The 18,253-nt window shown below is 46.2% G+C and overlaps 1 protein-coding gene across 3 annotated transcripts in view; it reads right to left on the bottom strand.

The window, feature by feature from the left end:
• Positions 1 to 18,253, bottom strand: part of TIAM1 (TIAM Rac1 associated GEF 1) — a 338,703-nt gene that overhangs the window by 14,357 nt on the left and 306,093 nt on the right. For all 3 annotated transcript variants that reach the window (XM_060234342.1, XM_060234345.1, XM_060234346.1), the window contains one exon: positions 13,048 to 13,150. In XM_060234342.1, coding sequence (XP_060090325.1) covers positions 13,048 to 13,150 — 103 coding nt within the window. The remainder of the gene's footprint in view (positions 1 to 13,047; positions 13,151 to 18,253) is intronic.

The raw sequence follows: 18,253 nt of genomic DNA, 5'->3' as shown, positions 1-18,253 counted from the left end.
TTCCGTACGAGGTTGTGTAGATCAGCATAGAACTTGTTCTTTTCTGCAGGATCTGCTTGAAGGGTTGGGGCATACACACTGAAGAGTGTTGCATGCTGCTTGTTTTGAAGTGGGAGGCGCATGGACATGATGCGATCTGAGTGACCTGTTGGCAGGTTTTCGAGTTTGGAGGCAATGGAGTTCCTGACCATGAAGCCAACGCCAGAAAGGCGGCTCTCAGCCTTTGACTTACCTGACCAGTAGAGGGTATAGCCAGCACCGTGTTCTTGAAGACTACCTTCCTCAGGGAAACGGACCTCACTGAGAGCTGCTATGTCGATATTCAACCTGAGAAGTTCGTGGGCAACTAGAGCAGAGCGTCGTTCAGGGCGACCACTGTCTACTGTGTCAAGCATGGTTCTGATGTTCCAACACGCAAGCTTTAGTCTTTGCACACTTTGTGAGGCAGGTGCATGCCTTTTCTTTGTTGTTATTTTTTGACCGCAAGTAAGGATGCCCGTTGACCGCGGCTAGCCAACTGGGGTGGAGGAGACGAGCTTTGTTTAGGCCACCTTTTCTAGGCCCCTCTCCGTGTGGAGCAAGCAGTGCTGTCCCTAGATAAGGCTGCTTGGTCGTTCAGGGTGCTGCCGAAAAATGCTTTCGTCTCCGGGTTAGCATCAGGCGACCAATACCCTGAACCGCCTACATGCAAGATCGGGACTGCGGCTTCCAGTGGCACCTTCCACCTGCCGTTTCGCCCCTTGCCCATCGCTGCAGGACTTGATGCATTGTGGGTTGTGTATGTGGATATGCCCTTCAGGCCTGCGCAGAGGAATTTTTTAGGTGAAGCCCAGTGTGCGCGGTACTGGCTCCACCCTTTCACCTGGGGGTCATCTGCCATGGCCCAGTAAGCCGGGACGCCGGCAGCGAGTCCTCCAGGTGGTAGGTGTTACATTAACGATCTCTATCTGCCCGGGTTTGATGTTAGAGTTTTCCTTCTCTTAGGCTGGCAAGGTTGGTGGGCCCAGCCTGCCCATCCGGTTATACCGCCGGACAATTCGGTCGCACCATGACGTAGCAAACTCTGTGAAAAACGGGGGGGACCAGCGAGAAGGTGTTGCTACCGATGCAGTAATGCAGGAGAGGCCATTGCAGTGACCATCTGCCAGGCATAGCCATGGTGTAGTGAAGGCCATCTAATCTATCGATATAAAACTGGTTTCATGTTGGGAAATCCCAGTTCCCTCATTGGTTGGGACTGGGTGGGACTACACTGCATCAATCTTTGGCCCGTCAAACTTTCAATCAAGAGTACTTGCATGCCAATGGTTCAGCCTGCTCCTCTCTCCCATCTGAGTGGCTATTGCTAGCCAGCAAAGCTGATTCTCTCAGTAAAATGCAACCAACCTTAGTTCTGGCAGTTATTGGTTCTCCCTGCTCTCCCACTGGCTGAGCCGCCTGTTGCACTGATTCACAGAGCACAGAAAGAAATCCTCTTCAGAGTGAGGCCTGACAGACCCAGGTTCTTGCTGTGGGAGTTGACTTTGATTTTGAACCAGTCACAGACTTCCAGCCTAACCTGCCTCATGGGGTTGTGATGTAAGCTGCCATGGTTCCTCACCCACCCACCCCTCACTGTGGAAAAAGATAGCTTATGTAGAGGCTGTAGGGAGGGGAAAGGTGGTGGAAAGCTGAAGTCAGAGGGGCAGATAAAAGGAAAGAGATAGGGTTGCCAACTCCTTAAGAAATTCCTGAATATTGAAGGTGTGGGGTCTGAGAAAGGGTGACATTTCAGACAGGTACGATGTCAATTCTCCCTGGGGAATCACTGTTGCCAGTCTCCAGGTTATGGTTGGAGATTACTCAGAATTACAATTGCTCTCTAGTTGGGAGAGATCAGTACCCCTTGAGGTGGGGGGGGGGAGTGAATGCCTTCAATTGGGTGGGTGGGAAGATGGCAAGGGTGGGGGGTTAGTGAATACCAAGAGTTGGGAGTGGATGGGAAGACAGCAAGGGTGTGGGTGAGTGAATGTCATGGGTGGAGGGGGGTAGTGGCATGCCAAGGGTGCAGAGTAGTTAAGAGGAAGAAGTGGTTTGAGTGGGTGGTATTAGGATGGGGGGTGGGAAGACACCAAGGGTGGGGGGAAGTGAATGCCTTCACTGGGATGGGTGGATGGGAAGACAGCAACAATGGGGGGCACTCTCTCAGAGCCTCTTTCTAGGGGGGCGGCATTTTTGCAAACCCAGCAGAACCAGTGCAATTTGCCCAGTGCCACTCTGCCAGTGCAAACCCAGCACTTCTGCTACTCCTAGAGGCTATCATTTCACTCCCAGAACATTTCTGTTACTCCAATGGGCTGTCGTTCCACTTGTTGGGAAGGCTGTCATTCCAGTCCCAGAGTACTAATTCTATTTCTGGAGTCACCCTTCCACTCTGGGACCAGTTTGTCTGGACCCAGAAAATTAATTTACAGTTGACTTTATATTTTTATTACAACTATTTTGTGCTGCAACATATTTAAATTGAGCCCATGCAAGTCAGTTGGCATTCCTGGCTCCCATTATCTCCAATGGGCTTTCAGGCCTCTCCATTGTTTCCAATGGGCAATCCTGACATTCCTTTTAGTACATCCGCTCAGCAGAACCCAGTGCCATTCTGGCAAAGCCAGCGTAACAGGACTGATGTGAAGTACAGATTCACACTCCAAGCGGCTGGCGGGGTGGGGTGCAGATTGCAAGCCCAGCAGGTCCAGTGCTGACTGGGTGATTTTGGACCAGTCACACACTTCTGGCCTAATCTACCTCACAGGGTTGTTGTGCAGATCAAAGTGGGGAGAAGAGAATGATGTAAGCTGCCTTGGTCCCCCACCCCACTGTGAAGAAAAACTGTCCTTTGCCTATATAGAGGCCGCTGGCAGGAGGGAGGTGATAGAAACCTGAAGTTAGAGGAGCAGATAAAGAAATGGAGATAGGTTTCCAACTCACAGTTAGGAAATTTCTGGAGATTTAAGGGGTGGAGCCTGGAGAGGGTGGGGTTTAAGGAAGGGTGGGACCTCAAACAGGTACAATGCCATTTTCCACCGTGGAATCACTGTTGCTAATCTCCAGATGGCAGCTGGAGATCATTCAGGATTACAATTGTTCTCCAGATGGCAGAATTACAACTGCTCTCCAGATGACAATAATATATCCTCCTTAAAGGAGAAGACTTCTTAAAATACTTATGATTTGAATATACAGGAATTGTCAGCTAAAGTTAAACAGTTCGAGTCTAAGCTTAAAGAACTGAAAGTGAAAAAATATCGGAGAGACACCAATGATTACGAACAGGCGAAAGTCTATAACTGGTGGTCTCCTCAAACAACCAAAAAATGGGTTACATGGGCTGACGGGTGGTCAGATTTGGAAACATTGGAGGGCGAGGAATCATCGATCTCCTCTGGAGATGAGGGAACATCAAGCCGTCCATACGGCATTAGAAACCCGAGACCAAGAAGTTATTTTTTACAGAAATGCCCACAGCGATGCAAGAAACGGATGTAGTTATAAATCTGTCATCCTATTCATTATCAGCAAGGGAAAATTGGGTTTTGAACTTGGGACTGAATTTTGTCCCTACCCCGCACTATGATGCCTTTCAAACTAGACGAGATATTTTTAAACTGGTGAGACAACTGAAATTGAGGGATTTTTTTCAGGCTAATAATGCCCTCGATACTCTGTCTAAGAAAGGGGAATGCCCCTTTAAAATGCGATCCTCTTTTGTTCCAGCCCATTATGATGCTTCCATTAACGTCTTTGAGAACATTGTAATAAGGGAGACTGAATGCCTTGAAAATGAAAATAGACATGCTAAATGGTGTAACTTTTCAAAGCTGACCGACTGACACTTAAATCACTATCTGAGAATGAGGCTATCACGATCAAACCAGCAGATAAAGGCGGGGGTATCGTCATTTTAAATACGGAGGACTATTTGGTGGAAGTAAACAGCCAGCTTTCTGACTGCACCTTTTATGAGCCCACAGAATATAATCCCACAGAAAAGGTGCAGAGATAATAAAAATTGTTGTTACAGGAACAAATAATATGGGATACATCAATGATAAAATCTGTGAGTATTTAATTAATCAATATCCCAGAACTCTGGTGTTTTATCTCTTACCCAAAATCCATAAAAATATCTTCCCTCCCCCTGGACGTCCGATAGTAACAGCCTCAGCTTCTTTGTTGGAACCTTTAAGTCAATATTTGGATTTTTTTCTAAAGCCTTTTCTTACTAAAATACCCACATACTTGAAAGACACTGCTGATTTTATTGATAAGACTGAGGGCTTAAAAGTGACAGCAAAAACTATTCTTGTTTCCCTTGATATCAATGCATTATATACAAACATTCCTCACGATGAGGCCAGGGTTGTTCTGGCAGATGTTCTTGATTCTCGCAGTAACAAATCACCACCTACCCACTTCCTAATGGAATTATTAGACATTGTTATGGAGCACAATTTTTTTAGGTTTGAAGATCGTTTTTACATTCAAGTAAAGGGTGTCTCCGGATGTAGCCTTTTCTCCGGATGTAGCATGCCTATTTATGGCTGACCTTGAAAGAAAGTTTTTTTGTAACAGTGATGCCAATCCATATTGGTCTTCTATTGTCTGGTATCAGAGATACACTGATGATATTATGGCTGTTGTATCTGATGCTACTCTTGTACTACCAATGGTGGAATGGATGAATAGCATCCACCCATCAATCAAATTCAGACACAAAGCAGACACTCATGCCATGGCTTTTCTAGAGAGTGGTGGTTAAGACCACGGAAAATATCCTGGTGGTCAAGCCTTATAAAAAAACCAATAGACAGAAATGTTCCACTGCATTTTGACTCCTGTCACTCTCATTTAAAAAAGAGTCTGCCTTATAGTCAGATGTTTGATAGCTTTTTACATCAGCCTACAAGAAATATTGAAACAGACAGAGGCTTGACATGCGCTTTTCAATATTCCACCTTGGCTTACCCTATTCAGAGGGTTTTTAAAAAGTTTTGGTTCTTAGTCCAGGATCTGCCAGAGTGTAATAGGTTTCCAAAAATAGGCTACAGAAGAACTTAAAATCTCGGTGATACTCTCATTAGGTCTGATTTTCAAAGACCACCCGCTGCTGTTAGGACTACCGGAGAGCACTTTAAATGCGGGGCTTGTTCAATCTGCCCCCTGTCATTGGAACTTAGGGAGTTTATACACCCCGAAACGAGTTTTAAGATATCCCTGAAAGACACTACTACTTGCTCCACCAAGCAATGTATTTAAATTTTATTATGTCCATGCTCTAAGATCTACTTGGGGAACACCACACGTGCAGTCTGCACATATGTGTTGGAACACAAATCGAGAATAAATTTTTTTGTGACAGATGCTCCCCTTATGGAACATTTTAAAAATTTCCAGCATGACCTCAACAGCTTGAGATTTCTTGTAATAGAGGAATTTCCTCATAGATTACAGGGTAAGGTGGATATGACCAAATGGCTGCTAAGACGTGAGATGAAATGGGTATTCTTACTACAGACATTGACACCTAAAGGTCTGAACAATGACTGGGATAGACAGGTTGCTTACCTGTAACTGTAGATCTTCGAGTGGTCATCTGTGCATTCACACTCATGGGATAGTGCGCCTGCGCCGATCCCCGAATCGGTACCTGAAAAAGCCCGGGATTTTTTCGCGCTCGGCGCCAATGGGCATGCGCAGGCGTCCCAATGCGCATGCCCACCAGCGCCAGTGCGGGGATCCCGCCAGTTCCTTCCTGACCGCCGAAAGCCTCTTACTGGAGGGAGACCGTCAGCAGCAGGGAAGGAGGGCGGGTAGTGTGAATGCACAGATGACCACTCGAAGATCTACAGTTACAGGTAAGCAACCTGTCTATCTTCTTCATGGTCTCTGTGCTTCACACTCATGGGAGACTAGCAAGCAAAGCATACCTGGAGGTGGGAAGACGGTCAACCTGAAGAAACAGCTTGCAGCACCGCAGCTCCCAACCGAGTCCTCTGCTGAGCATGCACGTCCAGCGCGTAGTGCTTCATGAAGGCACGCGGAGAAGACCAGGTAGCCACCTTGCAGACGTCGGAAAGGGACACACCTTTCAGGAATGCCACCGACGTGGCCATCGCCCTTGTGGAGTGTCCACGAACAGGTCCAGGTAAAGGCTTCTTCGCCAACAAATAACAAAGTTTAATTGTCTCAGTGAGCCACTTGGAAAGCCTTTGAGACGAAATCTTGGACCCTAACTTGGGGGCAGAGTAGGAGACAAAAAGTTGGTTGTCCTCAAGAAAACCCCGTGAACGATTCAAATAAAACAAGAGGGCACACTTAACGTCTAAGGCATGCAGCCTGCGCTCCTCATCCGAGGAAGGGCTAGGGTAAAACGTGGGTAACCAAACTTCTAAGTTAAGATGAAATTGGGAAACCACCTTGGGAAGAAAAGTAATGTCTGGAGCTAGGGAGACCCCCGCTTCCCTGAAGGCAAGGTAGGGGTAATCACAGCGCATCGCCGTGAGCTCCCCCGCACGACGTGCTGAGGTGATGGCAACCAAAAATGCAGTCTTCCAGGACAAAAGTTGTAAGGAACACGTTGCCATGGGCTCAAAAGGATGACGAGTCAACCTGTCCAGAACCAGAGTCAAATCCCACAACTGTGGAGGGGATCTAGAAGGGGGATGAAGGCGGAACAATCCCTTCATGAACCTCTTAGAGTGAGGGTGAGCAAAAACAGAGTAGCCCTCTACTGAAACATGGAAAGCAGAGATAGCCGCCAAATAAACCTTGATGGAGGAGAATACCAGCCCCTCATCCACCAAGGCTAAAAGAAACTCAAAAATTGCCGAAAGCCCAACGGAGTCAGGCGACGTAGGGGAGTCAGCCACAAAGTTACTGAACTTCTTCCACTTCCTCTCGTAAGAGGCACGAGTGGAAGGCTTCCTGCTGCTTTGGAGGACTTGCTGGACCCTGGTGGAAAACCCTACTGATCGATGAACCACGCCGTCAGCTTCAGGTGGGGCACGTTGTGGTGGAGTACGTGCCCGCCCTGGGCCAACAACAGGTCCGGATCTGTCGGGAACTGATAAAATATCCCCCTCGACTGCTGGAGCAGGATCGAGAACCAACTCTGACGGGGCCACCAAGGAGTCACCAGGATGCAACGTGGCTTCTCCTGAACTAACTTGTGGACTACCAAGGCAAGGGAGGGAACATGTAAAGGAACCAGCCCCCCCACTGAAGAAGGAGTCCGTCTCCCAGCGAGGCTGGATCCGCACCTCCCCTGGCACAGAACAAGGGGCACTTTTTGTTCTCCGCTGTGGCGAAGACATCTAGCTATGGGTACCCCCAACGCTGGAACACCGGCTCTAGGAACTGCCATTGCAGTTCCCATTCATGTGGGAGAGCTCCACCCCTGCTGAGAGAGTCCGCTTGAATGTTGAGGACCCCCGGCAGGTGTGTTGCCTTCAGAAAAATGTCCCACTGGAGGCACTCCGTCCAGAGGTCCATCGCCAGCGAGCACAGTCTGTGAGACACTGTCCCCCCCTGTCTGTTTATATAACACAGGGCAGTGGTGTTGTCCGTAAGCAGTGCCACAGTCTTCCCTGCTAACAGAGGGCGAAAGGAGCGAAGGGCGAAGTGAACCGCCAGCAGTTCCAAGTAATTTATATGACACCGACTCAGTTTCGGAGGCCACTGGCCCCCCACACATAGGTCTTCCAGGTGAGCTCCCCACCCCCACATGGAAGCGTCGGTGGCAATAGTCACAGTAGGGGTTGGTAGATGAAAGGGAGCCCCTTGACAGATGTTGCTCTCCAATCCCCACCATTGCAGAGATTGGATAGTCCCGGGTGGGATGGAAAACCTCTTTCGGGGCGAATCTCTGAGCGGACGAAAATGGCGTAAGAACCACAGTTGCAGTCCCCTCATTCGCAGTCTTGCGAAACGTAGCACGCTTGTCGTCGCAGCCATCAGCCCCAGCATCCGCTGGAGCTGCTGAGCCGTGCCCCACTGCCGCCTTTGGAGAAGCTGTACCAGATTGATGATGTCCTTTGCTCTCTGCGAAGGAAGGAATGCTCGGTGTTGATCTGTGTCCAGCAGAGCCCCTATGAATTGAACTGTCCTTGATGGAGTCAGATGGGACTTCTCCAGGTTGACCTGCAATCCCAGGGTGCCGAGAAGACGCAGAGTGATGGCAATGTGCGTTGTCAAACTCTCCTTCGACTTCGCCACGAGAAGCCAGTCGTCGATGTATGGGAAGACAACAACTCCCTGAAGACGAAGGCGGGCAGCCACCACACTCATCAGCTTCGTGAACACCCGAGGAGCGGTAGACAGTCCAAACGGCAGGGCCCTGAACTGGAAGTGCCGAGCACCCACTGCAAACCTTAGGAAACGCCTGAACGCAGGGTGGATGCTGACATGAAAGTAGGCATCCTTGAGGTCCAGGGTCGCCATCCAGTCTCCCTGATTGACGAGGGGCAGGATAGTTTGCAGGGTAGCCATTCTGAACTTCTGGTACAGAATGAATTTGTTCAGACTCCAAAGGTCCATGATAGGCCTCAAACCCCCGTCCCGTTTGGGGACCAGGAAGTAACGGGAGTAGAAGCCTCCTGTCCTGGCCTCCGGCGGAACCCCCTCTATGGCTTGTTTCTGTAGGAGGTTGTTCACCTCCGCCAGCAGAGGTGGGGAAGGGGGAGTGGTAACTACCACGGACTGGTTTGGGGTCTGAACAAACTCTATTTTGTAGCCCTCTTTTACGATGGACAGTGCCCACCTGTCTGTGGAGATCAACTCCCAGGCAGGCAGGAAAGGGCGTAGGCGATGGAAGAGCCAACAGTGGGAACGATGACGCGTGCTTGCAGGAAGCCAAACCCCCTGCTTCTGAGGACGAGCCCCCTTAGACTTGTTGGAGGGCTGGGCCCCGTAACGGTTCCTGCTGTTACCAGAGAAGGAGGGTCGTTCAGGCTGTGCAGGCTGGGGACGCCATTGATCAGGGGAGAACCTTTGATAGGGCTTCTTGGTCCAGGGCTTAGGCCACTGCTTGGACCTAGAAGTTTTGGGGGTGGATTGGACGCCCAAGTTCTTGGAGGTCTTGACGCTCTTGTCGAACTCTTGCAGCACCGTGTCAGTTGTGGTGCTGAAGAGCCCGTCACCCTCAAAAGGCAGGTCCTCGATAAAGGTTTTTGTATCTTGGTGGAGTGCCGTAGACCGAAGCCAGGAGTGACGCCTAATGCAGACTGCAGAGGTGATCTGTTTGGCTGAGGCTTCCACCATGTGTTTCGCTGCAGCCAGTTGTTGTCTGGCCACAGCGAGACCTTCTTTCTGCAGCTTGGTTGCAGCGGCCTTTTTGTCCTCACTTAGAGAAGAGAGGAACGGGGCAAGTTGTTCCAGCATGGCATACTGATACCTAGCCATGCAGGCTGCATAGTTAGATATTTTTATACCGAGTGCCCCAGCTGAGTAGACCTTGCGGCCCATTCCGTCGATCTTCCTCCCTTCTTTGTCCGGTGGAGCGGAGTGAACCTTCCTGGCCTTCGAGGAGGAGGAGACTACCACCGAGTTAGGGCGTGGATGGGTGAATAAGAATTCAGCCCCCGTCTCCTGGACCCTGTACATGTGGTCCAGCCATTTGGATGACACCGGCGTCAAAGATGGTTTGCTCCAAGGTTCCTTGACCACTTGAAGGATTACCTTGGTAACCGGTAGAGCGACCGCAGTGGACGTGTTCTTCTGCATTATGTCGAACACGTTGTCGTCCACTACGGGTTCTGGCTGGGTCACGGGTAATCGAAGGGTGGCAGCGATGCGTTTCACAAGGTCCCCATAAGACTTTAGATCCTCCGAAGGCGAAATCGGAAGATCCTCAGCCGTCTGGGAGACCGGTGAAGGGTCTAAGTCGTGGACTTCACCGTCTGACTCCGATGAAGAGTCCTGATGAGTGGAATGCTCTGACAGGATCGGGGTCGACTCTCTCGGTGGAGGTTGAAGCGGCTGTAGCCTACGAGGGGCTTCGACCGGAACTAGCTGTCGATCCGGGGGAACCGACGCCGACGCCGATGCCTTCCGGGAATGATGCGAGACCCTCGACACCGAAGAGAACTCCGAAGCTTGCTCCCAGTCTTGGTAGTCCTCCGGGTACCAATGGCAGGATTCATACCGGGAGTAGGGAGGCTGCCACCGACGCTGCTCCCATGGTGGTATCGGGAAGCGGTGCGGGGTATAGTGTGGATCCCGCCTGGGTCGGGGCTTGAATGGCGGGTCTATGACCGGTGCCGAAGCATCCACTTCCGACGCCGAATCGCTGATCGACCGTCGACGTGAGCCCGAAGACGAAGACCGTTGGGTGAGGTCAATCTCCGGCTCCTGCTCCGACGCCGACAGGCGTTGTTGGGCCGCTGGGCTTCGGCGCGGGGAAACCCGAATCATTTTCGGCGGGTTTGCCGATGTCGATGCGCCACCCGACGGGGAAGGAGTGCGGGGTCGCTTACGCTTCTCCTTCGATTTCGCCTTTTTCGGAGCTCGGGTCCCCGAGTCCTCACGGCGTTTCTTAGCGGGCGTATCCACCGAGCCCTCGCGGGAACGTTTTGTGGAGCCACGCTCTTCCGGCAGTTCTAAAGTCGGGATCGGAGCGGCATCGGCCGATGCGAGCTCCTGTGCCGGGGTGTCAGTCGATTTCGGTGCTGATCCCTCAATCGGTCGATGAGGTCGAAGCGCCGATTCGGTTAACGCCGCCGATAATCGAGCCGCACGGTTCTTCCTGGTCTGTTTCGAGAACCGAAGGCAATGCGGGCACGACTCTACTCTGTGCGACTCTCCCAAGCACAAGAGGCACAGAGAATGGCCGTCCGGAGGGGCAATCTTCTTCCCGCAAGCACGGCAGCGCTTGAAAAACCCCCGGCGACTTTCCATAGGCAGTCGCACGAAAAAACAATTTCTTTCTGCTCAGAAACGCCTGAGAGAAAGGCGGGGGAAAGCGAAAGCGGAATACCCCAAGGGGCAGTCCGCCGGACAACGAAACGCTTTTTTTTTTTTTTTTACTAACTATCATTAACTATACTAATAACTAACTAACTAACTATTTACAAAGGCCAACGGGCTAGAACGAGAGAAAAAAAATACTCTCACCGACCGGAGAAGCAGAAAGGGAACCTCTCTAGCGCGGCGGTCAGAAAGGAACTGGCAGGATCCCCGCGCTGGCGCTGGTGGGCATGCGCATTGGGACGCCTGCGCGTGCCCATTGGCGCCGAGCGCGAAAAAATCCCGGGCTTTTTCAGGTACCGATTCGGGGATCGGCGCAGGCGCACTATCCCATGAGTGTGAAGCACAGAGACCACGAAGAAGATCTGACATGTTTTTTGTAAATGTTATTTGTAAATCATTTTGTATATACTATTCTGCTGTTAAATGATTTTCTAGGGAAGTTATCACTGCTAGCTCAAATGCTGTATTTTTAAGACTAAGAACTAAAAGATTGCATTTATCTGTGGATATTTAAATGAGTACCTCCTGTAGTGGCTTAGAAGGATTGACCATACCATTTAAACTATCGTTGTAAGCATCAGCATTTGAATGTTGTCAGAAATGTTCTTGTAAGGTAGGTTGTTTCTGCTATGGAGGGAATTCCACGTGTGTTGCTAAGTGTACATATTTTGTGAATATTTTATATGGTTAATTTATTGTTTATACAGCTCGTAGAAGCGTTAAGCAAAACGTCGACTAAAGCGCTGCTGCGTTCCATTCTATTACTTTGCCGTGTTGTACAGAAGAAGAAATTATTGGAGCAAGGTTCCCCTTTGAAGACTATGGATAAGGATTGGACATTGACTTGTCTCTTAAAGGACTTTGGATGTGGGTTGTTGTTCCTTGTGTACTTTCATTAATTTATGGAATATTTTGTATCACTAAACTTCAATTATTTATATAATCAATGAAAACTGATTTATCTATAATTTGGTAGCTGGTTTTTTTGCAGAGGGGTTTCCCTGTTTTCCTGCTCCATTATCCACATAGCTCTTTGTTGGTTGCTCAATCTCCAGGTGGCAGCTGGAGATCATTCAGAATTACAACTGCTCTCCAGATGGCAGAGATAAGAACCTCTTGAGATGGGAGGAGTGAATGTGGGTGGGAAGACCGCAAGGTGGGGCACTCGCCCAGAGCCTCTTTCTAGAGCCCATTGTATTTTTCTTCACAACAGGCCTTATTCCTAGTATAAAAATAATCTTCTACTGGATTCTAAATGCCAACTGAAAGGAAGCCAGGTAAGCCACCTCATGTACAAACAACAAGATTCTAAATCTTGCAGCCACCCACTGCAACTCAGGTGACAAGGACGCTCACAAAAGAGCCTCCTTTGAGGATCTGGATTCAGGTTTCAAGACCTGGATTCTATAGGGATTTTAACCTTGGAATGGGGCTCAATGACAAAATAACCAACACAAATATTTTACAACTAGTATTCCAAGGTCTTCTAGCAAACCAGGGGACATACATTTCATAGAATCATAGAGTTGGAAGGGACCTCCAGGGTCATCTAGTCCAACCCCCTGCACAATGCAGGAAACTCACAAACACTTCCCCTAAATTCACAGGATCTTCATCGCTGTCAGATGGCCATCTAGCCTCTGTTTAAAAACCTCCAAGGAAGGAGAACCCACCACCTCCCGAGGAAGCCTGTTCCACTGAGTAATTGCTCTAATGGTCAGGAAGTTCTTCCTAATGTTGAGCCAGAAAGTCTTTTGATAATTTCAACCCATTGGTTCTGGTCCTACCTTCCGGGGCCACAGAAAACAATTCCACACCATCCTCTATATGACAGCCTTTCAAGTACTTGAAGATGGTGATCATATTACCTCTCAGCCGCCTCCTCTCCAGGCTAAACATCCCCAGCTCCTAAAACCTTTCTTCATAGGACTTGGTCTCCAGACCCCTTACCATCTTTGTCGCCCTCCTTTGGACCCGTTCCAGCTTGTCTATTTGACAGTAAACAATGTAGAAAACAGATCCAAAGAAACAATTTTCCAACACTACCTGCACTTGCCAGTGCCCGAACCTGCAGAGCTTCTAGAGGTATCATATGACGGAAACGAAACGGGTCTGAGTCTTCATAGATTGAAGCCCTATGTGATCCACCCTAGGAAAGAGGGGGAAAACTGAACAGGGTTTGCAATATTGACAATTCATTTAATGTTTGAGGAGGATCAGGAAATACCTACAAGAGATTTTATTTTATTTTGTACATTTATAGTCCGCCCTTTCCCATGAAGGGCTTAGGGCGGATTCCAAGAAGCTAAAACATTAAAACCAACAATAAAACATCAAAATAGTTAAAACAATTAAACCAATACATTAAGTCAATCATTTAAGATGACATGGGTGGTATAAGTACTTGAGGTGTAATTACCGTGGGCAGCCTAAGTTGCTGAAAGATGTCAACAGTATTGCCCCCAAATGAAGTGGCAGTCATTGCTGGGAGGCCAGTTGGATGGTGTAGTAGGGTGAGAACATCCGCTTGCCTCAACTATAGACTTGGCAGAACAGCTCTGTTTTACAGGCCCTCCAGAATGGTAACAAATCCGGAAGGGCCCGAATCTCTGTAGGCCAATCACAATGGCCTTCAGGGCTCATATAGGGAGAGATGGTCCCACAGGTATGCTGGTCCGAGGCTGCACAAGGCTTTAAACATCAATACTAAAACCTTGAAGCGGACCTGGTACTTGATAGGTAGCCAGTGCAGACTGTGCAGCATCGGCCAATTGCTTGCCCATAAAGGCAATTCAGTAAGCAATCGTGCTGCTGCATTCTGCTCCAGCTGGAGTTTCCAGATCAGTCCCAAGGGCAAGCTTGTGTAGAGCAAGTTACAGTAGTCCAACCTGGAAGTGACTGTTGCATGGATCACTGTAGCTAAGTCCCAAGGAACCAGATAGGGTGCTAGTTGTTTGGCCTGCTGAAGATGGTAGAAAGCAGATTGTGCAACAGCTGTGACCTGGGCCTCCATAGAAAAGGTGACATCCAGTATCACACCCACACTCCTCACCTTCTGAGCTGGCACAAGAGGTGTGCCATCCAGGGTGGAGAGCCGGATGCCCAGTCTTGGCTCCCCGTGACTCATGTACAGGACCTCCGTCTTAATTGGATTAAGCTTCAGTTGGCTTAGTTGTAGCCAACTAGCCACTGCTTCCAATGCCCTGGTCAGATGGTCTGGGGCAGAGTCTGACTGGCCATCCATCATCAGATAGAGCTGGGTGTCATCTGCATACTGGTGACAACCCAGCCCAAAACCTCTGGCAATCTGGGCAAGGGGGCGCATGTAGATGTTAAACATCATTGGCGAGAGAATAGCTCACTGCTGTACACCACATTCTAGTAGATAATGCAGGGAGGTCTGCTCGCCAATTGCCACCCTTTGTCCCCGACCATGGAGGAAGGAGGAAAAACACTGTAAGGCTGACCCTTGAACTCCAATGTTGGCAAGGCGGTGGGTCATTAAATCATAATCGACCATGTCAAACGCTGCTGAAAGATCTAGAAGCAATAGCAGTGCTGACCCACCTTGATCCAGATGCCTTCTAAGGTCATCTGTGAGGGCGACCACAGCAGTCTTTTTTTTTGTAAACCAAATTTTATTATTTTTGCAATATATTGAAAAATATACTTCAATTAAAACCCAAATATAATCAGCCAATACATTACAAATTTTTCTCCCTTCCCTCTAATTTATGACCTCCATAAAAAACATTCTAAAGGTAAAATTCGCAGTTATAGAATCTTCACTGAAAGTTACCATTATCTTAACTCAAAGATGATTATTATGCTTTATCCTCAGCTTAATTCTTATTCATCTAACTTACATATTAAATCAAATAACAATAATCACAGTTCTTCTTTTCTCTTTAAAAGTTCAATTATTGTTGTCAAAACCCACTAAATATCTCTTCACTTTCCATTGTAACCCCACATAGTTTTGAAACTTCTCCCAGTCTTCTTTGAATTTCTCCAAAATACAGTCTTTTAAGATTCTAGTAAGTTTGTCCATTTCACTCCAGTTTAATACTTTTAATACCCAGTCCCATTTTTCTGGTATTTTGTCTTGCTTCCACATTTGCGCCTACAATGTCCTCGCAGCTGAAAGCAAGTACCACAACAATGTCCTGTCTCGGTTTAGAAAGCTTTCCATTTGTGATCCCACCAGAAAGACATCCGGTGCTCTCTTAATATTATATCCCAAGATTTTCGAAATCTCTTGTTGAATCATAAGCCAAAATTGTTTCGCCTTTTCACAAGTCCACCACATATGGTAGAAAGAACCTTCATTTTTTTTACATTTCCAGCACCTATCTGAAGCTTGATTGTTCATTTTTGCTAGTTTTTTAGGTGTCATATACCACCTATACAGCATTTTAAAATAGTTCTCTTTTATATTATAACATGTCAATATTTTCATAGAGTTCTTCCATAGGTGTTCCCACATCTCCATTTGTATTTCCTTGTTAAAGTTTATTGCCCATTTAATCATTTGAGGTTTCACCACCTCCTCTTCCATAGACCATTTCAGTAACAGCTTATAAGTCCTTGAAATCAGTTTTTCATTTTCACCCAGCAGCATTTTTTCCATTTCTGTTTGTTTATGTCTTATACCTGTATTCCTGATATCATTCTCTACCAAGCTTTTAATTTGTTGCAATTGAAACCAGTTAAACTTATCCTGCAACTCTTCAGCCGATTTCAATTCTATTTTGCCCCCATGAATCTTTAGCAGTTGTTTGTATGAAACACATTTTTCTTCCTGTGTACTTGAAGACAACTTTATAACTTCTGTTGGCACTATCCAAAGTGGTTTTCTCTCATCACCATATTTACTGTATTTTTTGCATATTCAACAAGTTTCTCCTTATATAATGGTGTGAGAAAAATCCATCCATCTTCTCCTTCCCATAATACATATAAGCATGCCAACCTCTTGAATAGAAATGTTCAAATGCTGTTTGAGTCGTTCTGCTAGAATTCTAGCAAATATTTTATAGTCATTCAGTAGTGAAATCGGTCTATAATTTTTGACATTTGTGACATCTCTTTCCTCTTTCGGTATCAATGAAATAACTGCTTCTTTCCATATATTTGGCACCATCCCATCTTGTCTAATACTGTAAATCAATTTTTGAAGTTTAGGTACTAATACTTCTGCCAAAACTTTATAAAATTTTGCTAAAAAGCTGTCGGGACCCGGAGCTTTTCCTAATTTCATTGAACAAATTGCTGCTTCTATTTCTACTTTTTCAATTGGTTCATTCAAAGTTTTTTCCATGTTTTCTTTTAGGGGTTTCACTTTTATTCTTTGCAAGTAAGCTTCTATTTTCTCTTTATTTACTTGTTGACTATGCTATAGACAACTATGCTATAATTTAGCATAGAATTTGTAAAACTCCCTTTTAATTCCAGCTTGATCCACAATTTCTTTACCCTCTGAAAAAATTCTATTTATGAATTTTTTCTCCCTTTTTTTCTTCAGTTGCCAAGCCAAGTATTTCCCCGGCTTATTAGCACCTTCAAATGACTTCTGCTGTAGCCTTTTTAAATTCCACTCCACCTCTTTTTTCAGTAAGTGTCTCAGTTGGTTCTGCAAAATAATAATTTCCCGTAATATTTTCTTTTCCCCCGTTTTTTTTCAGTTCATTTTCTTTTTTACCTATTTCTGTTTGTAAGTCCATCAATTGTTTTTCTTTAGCTCTTTTATCTTTATTGTTCAATGTAATTAGTATTCCTCTCATAACAGCTTTGTACGCGTCCCATACGGTTTGAATTTTAACATCTTGATTTTCATTCACTTGGAGAAACACTTTAGTTTCTTTTTCAAGAGATTTCACTATTTCTGCTTTTTTGCAATAAATCTTCATTTAGCCTCCATCTTCTCATCTTTTTCCTTTCTTTCGCTAACCACATTAATGGATTGTGGTCTGCACCTATTTTCGGAAGAATCTCTATTTTATTAGTTATAAGTCCCAGATCCTTCGTGGACCATACCATATCAATTCTTGTGCCTTGCTGAATTAAAAGTATAATCACGCATATTAGGGTTAAACTTTCTCCATGTATCTTCCAGACTTTCTTGCTTTGTTAGTTCAAAAAATGACTTTTGTAGCTTGCCATCTTTGTTCTTTTTGTTTCCAGATCTGTCCAAAGAGTTATTAATAGTTCCATTAAAATCTCCCATTAACATTACTTGATCATAAGTCACTTGGTCTAGTTGTTGCATAATGTCTTTAAAGAAAGCATCTTTCGCCCCATTAGGGGCATAAACTCCCAATAACAATGTCTTTTTCTCATTCATGAACACCTCCACTGCAACATATCTACCTTCCTTGTCTTTAAAAATCAGTTTTGGCTCCAATTCTTTTTTAATATAAAAAAATCATTCCTTTTTTTTCTTTAGCCAATGAAAAAAAATTCTTCTCCAAGAGATTTGTTCCATAAAAAATTGTAATCCAATTGTTTAATATGTACTTCTGGCAGACAGACAATATTGCATTGTTTTATAATGCAATGGAAAATTCCGTTTTTGTGGTGAATTAAGTCCATTTACATTCCAAGAAATTAATTTTTTATCCATAATGGTTCTTCAGTTATTCTGTATCCCCATACTCTTTATTGTCTAAAAAAATTCATCCATGCCTTGAGTATCTACAATTGTCTTTCTCAGTCTTTTATACTCAAAGCTAAGACCTTCAGGTAAGATCCATCTGTATCTTATTCCCTTCTCTCTTAACTTGTCTGTCAGTTTCTTGAATTTTTTTCTATTGCTGATGACATTCCTCGGCAGCTCCTTCATTATCCGCACTCTGCTTTCCTCCACAACCACTGGACTCTCAAATTGCTTACTTAAGATTCTTCCCACCATATCTCTTATAGTAAATTTTACTACCGCATCCCTAGGTAGCTTGCGCTTTCTAGCAAATTCTGAGTTGACCCTGTATAGATAATCACACATACGTCCCATCTCCTCAGGGTCTTCTCCCATGAATTCAGCCATTATTGTAGCAATGTACTTCTTTAGCTCCTCTTGGTCTTTTTCAGGCACTCCCCTTAGTCAAATCATATTTTCCATCAACTTACAGTCTTGTAGTATTGCTTTATCCTGCATCTTCTTGATAGTAGCATCTTGATCTTTTATTTTAACTTCTATTTCCTCAGTCTTTTTAGCTGTTGCTTGAGACTCTTTTCTGAGATCCTCAGTCTCTTT

Source organism: Heteronotia binoei, chromosome 3 (genome assembly GCF_032191835.1).
Source record: "Heteronotia binoei isolate CCM8104 ecotype False Entrance Well chromosome 3, APGP_CSIRO_Hbin_v1, whole genome shotgun sequence".
In the NCBI taxonomy this organism is placed as follows: Eukaryota; Metazoa; Chordata; class Lepidosauria; order Squamata; family Gekkonidae; genus Heteronotia; species Heteronotia binoei.
Note: the sequence above shows the minus strand (reverse complement) of the source record. Positions and strands in the feature narration are given on the sequence as shown.